The 6,455-nt window shown below is 32.9% G+C and overlaps 1 protein-coding gene across 1 annotated transcript; it reads right to left on the bottom strand.

Annotated features, from left to right (window-relative positions):
- Positions 1-1,035: 1,035 nt before the first annotated feature.
- LOC124848295 (WAT1-related protein At4g08300-like) lies at positions 1,036-5,101 on the bottom strand. The gene is made up of 7 exons (XM_047325941.2): positions 4,808-5,101; positions 4,391-4,453; positions 3,062-3,178; positions 2,115-2,355; positions 1,838-1,996; positions 1,553-1,704; positions 1,036-1,462 (listed from the first exon to the last, which is right to left on the bottom strand). Exons 1-7 carry the CDS (start codon positions 5,017-5,019, stop codon positions 1,249-1,251), a joined length of 1,158 nt encoding a protein of 385 aa, XP_047181897.1. The 5' UTR covers positions 5,020-5,101; the 3' UTR covers positions 1,036-1,248.
- Between the last annotated feature and the right edge of the window lie 1,354 nt (positions 5,102-6,455).

The raw sequence follows: 6,455 nt of genomic DNA, 5'->3' as shown, positions 1-6,455 counted from the left end.
CTAGATCTATTGCGAAAGCAAAATATAGAGTTATGATCTCAATAACTTATGAATTATTTGTCTTAAATAGTTACTTAAAGAATTGCAATTGGTAGATGTCGCTCAAATGAAACTTATATGTGACAATCATACTACTTATTCGAAAAAAAATATATCTCAAGACATCAAAATTGAGATTGTTAACTCAAATGACCAATTAATATATATTTTTACTAAGTTTTTTTAAGAACCCGAAATTAATTATATTTAGAATGTATTTATCTACACGAGCTTGATAAGAAGTATTATATATATATATATATATATATATATATATATTAAATGTTTTTATATATTATATGATATATTGTGAGTGTTAAATATTATTAAATATTATAAAATATTAATAAATAAAATCTCATCTGTATTGATCATGAAATGGGCTTAGCCCATATTTTCTATATGATTTTATAATAAATATATATTTATACAAAGTAATTAATCTTAATCTTATACTTAGTTTATAAAAGGTACCTTTTCATCCAATTTATTTTTGTCCTTGGTACTAACGATTGTCCTTAGTACTAACGACAGTCCATCCTTATTTGTTATTTGTTAATATTGAAAGGGAGAAAAACAAAAGATGACGAAAAGAAAAGATTATAAGAATTGGAGATTTCTTTTGTTTGGTAAGACAGAAAACAAAAGAAATAAGACCTATGTGATTCTTTCCTTCCCTTCTGTGAAAAAAAAACAAAAAAAGTTTATATAAAAACTAAATAAAAATATCTTTATTTGTCCTTCATCTAAACTTTCTCTATTTAAATAGCTGTCATTTTCTATGAACTTTTTTTCTTGTTTTTCACTGCTAACACAATCTAATTATTTCTTCTCTTTAGCATAGTGTAAATTATCTTTTTTCCTCCCTTAACATAGTGTAAATTATCTTTAATAAATTAAAGAAGTAATAAAAAAAATGTAACACATGACGGGGAAAATCCGAAAGAAAAATAAAACACACCAAAAGAGTAAGAGAAGACCTCAAGAACAAAAACAGAGACGAAAGCATCAATGCGTTATTTCACTCTTACTCAAGCTCCAGCAACATATAAAGGGTCAAAGCAAAACAAGAAAAAGGTACATAGCAAAACGCTGCCACTATATAACAGCTATTGAGAGAAAGATTTGAACATAGTACAAAATCCCTCTAGATATCATTTCAATAATTAGTAGGAAAATCTGTTATGGTAGTAGTCCTAAGGGACCTATTTATGTTCTTGGTGATGCAAGAACATTCCTTCCTTGCCCAGAAGGAACATTGATCTCAATGCTGTCAAAAATGCCTGATTCTGATGCTGCACTGTCCTTAATTGGCAATTCTTGGCCTTCAGTTTTCTCTGCCTCGGTTTTGTTCACACTGTCTTTGCTTTTTCCCCATACCACTGTATAAAGTCCAGTCACAATGATAATAGCTCCAATTACACTGCAAATAGAACACACTTTTGATTTTGGCATTGGTAATAAAGAGAGAGACTATATATATATGATAATTCAACATTGCATATTTGCTTACCTTCCCATGTAAACTTGCTCAGCCAAGACAATGGATCCCAATGCAGCAGTGATAATCATACACAGTGGACTGAAAGAAGTCACAAACACAGGTCCACGTTCCCTGGTCACAACTCCTTGTACATAGTATGCCATTCCAGAACACACCACACCCTAGTCAGTTATCAAAACCATTAACAATTAAACTAAACAATTAGGGTTGAAATTAATGGTTAATGAATTGAAAAGTAAAAGTAAAAGGTATGAGCAACAAATGGGTAGGTAGAGTGTATGAAAAGGTGCTCACAGAATAAACACAAGCAAGAAGCCTTGAGTCCATGCCTATGGACCACACACTCATGTCACGTTCAAATATAAGGCTTGCAATTGAACCCTCAAAAATGCCCAAAAAGCAAATCCAAGCTGTCACCGAGAGCTCTGCGGGGTACATCTTCAAAGTGAAAGACTGTAATATTCACAAAACATATTTAAATAAGATTAGAATTTATTATATAAAACTATATATAAGGTCATAAAATAATTAATAAATGGAAGAAAAAGAAAGTGCAAGGATAGTGTTATACTTGCAAGATAAAGAAACTAGCCCAACCACCACAACTTGCTAGGAGCATTACTGTGCCAAGCACCCAGTTTTGTTCAGATGGTTGTGTGGTGCTGCCACTTTCATGGTGGGTTGCTTGACCCTTGACAAAGTGAAGGGCTGACCCTTTGTACAAAGTCATAACCATGGCTCCTGTCACTGTTACTGCGGTTCCAATTACCTTGGCCATGCTGTGTATTTTTCTCAAATTCACTGTCTCTAACCTGGTTACAACATTGCAAGAATAATATAATATCATTAGGCATCATGCATTATGCATCCCTTGAAATTCTTGGTTCTTTGCTTAAAGCAACTTCCAAACACATATCGCGTTGGATTGCAATACATCAAAGTTTTGATTAATATATATATTATGGATATTCTTAAAAGTATGTGAGTATGACCCATTTGTTATGACACTTGTCAACGGGTGGTCCCATACTATATGCATGGTCTTGTCCATCACTATATAGGTTAGTGGATGAAAATATCCTGTAATTGATCGTGTTCCACTAATTAACTTTGACCCACTAATAATGGATATACTGTGTTTATATCTACTAAAATCATTAAACTTTAAGTCTACAAAACTGACTAAGTTAAGATCTTTTAACATCTATATACTGAAACTTAACCTTATCTTTATCAGATTTTTCAGTCTCTTACTTTAAAAACATGTACTTTTTTGTCTATTTTTTTGTTAAATGAAGAAAGTAAATAACAAAATATTCTTAGTAGAAAATAATGACAAAAATGGCATTTTCTCTTTTGAAATGTTCCAACAAAAAATTGTTAAATCAAGGGTGATGATAACTGTCAAGAATATATGTGTACTGTGGAGAGAGTACTCAGTTGTTCCTTGTGTGAGTGTGCTTTTACTTTTGCGAGCTGTCATTACATTATGGTGAAAGGATTGAAGCATCTAGTTACCTGAAAATAAGTGCCATTATAAAAGTAATGGCTGGGAGAACATTAACTGTGGCCGATGCAAACGTTGTTGAGGTGTTCTTCATACCCATGTTGTACAAGTTTTGATCAAGCACTGGCCTGTTTTCAACACACACACATATATATATATATATATATCAGATCACAAATCATCTGTAAGAAAATATAGAGTACCATGTAATATGCAATTCATAATTTCTTAATCAGAATGTTGAAGTATTAAAATTTAATTCAAATAATAACCAAATCCATGAATAAAGTCATATCTCAAAGTACAGAAGATGCGCCTATTTCGTACTTAGACTAGATGGTAGATTCTTTGTCAAAAAAGGGTGTCTCTGTCTGTCATACTGTCTCAGTTTTCTTTTTCTTTTTTTTTTTATAATTTTTTTTTGACAGAGTTTATGCCTGTCTCAGGTTATATTGGTGAGAAAAAAAAGATATTTAAACCTATAAGTTATATCTATGGGTAGAGAGGTGAATGATTTTCTTCGAAGAGTAACACTAGAGGCATTGACATCCTTTTCCATTGCTTAGTGATTCAACTGAGGAAAGGAAATTCATAGTCATGATTAAACTTTAGAGACAGACATGCTCTTGATAGAAAAAATAATCAAATTTTTAAAAACTATTTGTTATTGAAAAGCTAACTGTACATTTTTTTTTCTTATTATTCATAAATGAAGTGTTATAAACGTTAAAATTGTCATAGACTCGTAAAGAATTTTATATCATATTTACTATGTTGTGGTGGATTGCTTCCTGAGGTATGATGTGTCCACTAGAAATGTGGGCCCACATGGTGAAGCACCATTGTCGAGTTGTCGCATATCTAATGTGCGATATATTTTATTATGCAATTAATTTTCCTTAATTTCTTGCAAATTTGTTTTCAACTAGAGCTATAAATAAAGAAAAACATAAGTAGCCAGTGTTTAATGAAATTATTTGGTGATTATAATCGACTTTTATTAATTAACTTTTTCACTCTTTTCATTGAATATTTTAAACCCGTGTATGGGTTGAATAATTTCTGCTATCATAGTGGGCTTTCCCGTACAGGAAGAATATAGACGTTGTCTTTCATAGGTAGTATTTAGCAATAATTAATATTAAAGATAAGGGTGTAGGTGTCATAGACATAGCAGAAAACCATGCATGCATGTGTACATCAAATATTAATTCAGTTGGGTCCATGAAGGGACTTTAGAAGAAACAAACAAAATGTACTATATTTAGTACTTCGAATATATATATATATATATATATATACACACACACACACGTGTTGAGAGGGTTGAAGAGCCTTACTCAACGAAGCCAAGTACCGCTAGTCTCAGGAACACAGGGAGAGTCATCTTTGGTCGTATTTTTCTGTAAAAAGGGAGCATAAAAAACAAACAAACACTTATGAATCGTCGAAAGTTAATTAAAGGAAAAAGAACAGCTACAAAAGGCATAAAATGGAAGAAACATTACTTTTGGTACGTGCTAGTTGTGTGCTAGAGGGGTGATGAACGTGAAAGCTTTGTGCATGGATCTATTTTTCCTCTCATAAACTTTGTATGTTTGTGTTTATTAACATTATGTGTTTGTTTTCGAACAATCTTAGTCTAAAAACGACGTTGAAAAGAACTCGTTCAACATGCTAAAATTAACACGAATAGAAACAAAGTTATTAAATGATGCAAAAGCATGAGAAGAAAAGCTTGAGGAGGAGAAAAAGACCTTTCAAGAAAAAATGCAAAAGGGGCCATGATGAGAGTGGCAACTATATGACGGTAGACTGAGAGAACCCAATGGCTCATGCCATGCTTGAAAGAAACCATGGTGATGATGTACATTCCTGAGTAACCGAACTGAAGGGACACCATAGCAAGGTAAGGCTTAGCCTTGCGGAACCCTTTGCCAAAGCCACTGGAACCATTTTGATCTTCCATTTTGCAACTAAGCTTGCCACACACAGAAAACTCACCAAAGAGCTATTTGGTTCACTTGTGAGTTTGTGGATGACACACTTTAGAATGCTCAATGGTCCTTTTATAGGCCCCAAAAGCAAAATTTTAAGAGGCACCGGTTTTCGAAGTAGTGCATGGCACTAACTCTCTCACCTCAACTTTCATTCCCACAGATTCCCTTATCCATTAGGAAAAAAAAAAGAAACATATTCCGAGTACAATTTCTGGAATAATGTTATATGGAAAATGTTATTTGGACAACAAAAGTTTGACACAATTTTGACAACGGCGACGTGGCAGCTGTGCATTGGCTCAGTGAATTGAAAACAAACCAGAAAAAACCCAAAATACCCCTCACCCCGGTTCACTGAGCCAATGCACAGCTGCCACGTCGCCGTTGTCAAAATTGTGTCAAACTTTTGTTGTCCAAATAACATTTTCCATGTTATATATGTTATATATATATATATATATTTAATAGAATAAAGAAAATAGTTCATGTTGCTCTCTCTCTCTCTCATCATGGCCCCTTATGTTTATACTAGTGGGAACATTTGATTTCAATGGTAACAAAGTGGAAAAATTGTGGTGAGACATGACGCATGCAGATCAATGATACATTTTTCTAAGGGGTGTTACGTAAGAACGGATTCTATAATGTCCACAACATTTAGAACCATGGAAGGGTGAAAAAAAACCACCTAGTTAGGGTTTTCACCTATGGTTATAAACAATATTATATATTATAAGTAGTTGCCAAAGTAAAAAATAAACAAAATAAGTTACTGGTTTCGATCCACACTCATATATGTTAACGTCATAATCCCTAATCATTGAAGTGAGATATCTTAATTGAGTTGAAGACATACATCTGCAATGACGAATAGCATAGGTTGGTGATTTGAACATCTAATTTAACACGCCATGTATTATGGTTTACATTATTTGAGAATTATTGTGTTGGTATGAGAAGGTTGATATGAGGAGTGATAAGGGTAATAGGAAAAATCCATTTTTGTTATGTATGATTGAAAAGTTAGTGCGAGTGACGTGGGGAGTAGTCACTGACACAGATATCGTAGAATGATAGTGGATGGATCTGATACATGGTCGATGTGGAATTATTTTAAGCAATGAAAAAGAATGATTAATTGAAGTCTAACTAATTAGTGGCCTTCTTGGATTTCAATTACAACAAATAACACTTGATTTATGGCTCCCACCAAGCAAAAAGTATCCACTCATGCCCCCATCTATACATTGCAATTTGCCTATGGAATACCTCTTCACTTCAACTTGTCTTCTCAATTAACACTTCTGGAATTATGTCAAACCAAAATGCTTGATATTATTATAGGAAACACATTAACAAAACTTCCACACCAATCTATTCATTTCTGTCTTCATATCATCAACCT

The sequence above is a fragment of the Vigna umbellata genome, chromosome 1 (assembly GCF_029865625.1).
Source record: "Vigna umbellata cultivar VRB3 chromosome 1, Vumbellata_1.0, whole genome shotgun sequence".
Taxonomy (NCBI): domain Eukaryota; kingdom Viridiplantae; phylum Streptophyta; class Magnoliopsida; order Fabales; family Fabaceae; genus Vigna; species Vigna umbellata.
The sequence above is the reverse complement of the archived record's forward strand: the minus strand, read 5'-3'. Positions and strand labels throughout refer to the sequence as shown.

Bases quoted from the DNA above. Each gene is read 5' to 3' on its own strand.
- LOC124848295 (XM_047325941.2), bottom strand. From the start codon at position 5,019: ATGGAAGATCAAAATGGTTCCAGTGGCTTTGGCAAAGGGTTCCGCAAG. The intron at 1,705-1,837 runs GTGAGCACCTTT...ATAACTGACTAG, and splicing joins TTCTTGCTTGTGTTTATTCT to GGTGTGGTGTGTTCTGGAAT. The intron at 1,463-1,552 runs GTAAGCAAATAT...TTCTATTTGCAG, and splicing joins GAGCAAGTTTACATGGGAAG to TGTAATTGGAGCTATTATCA.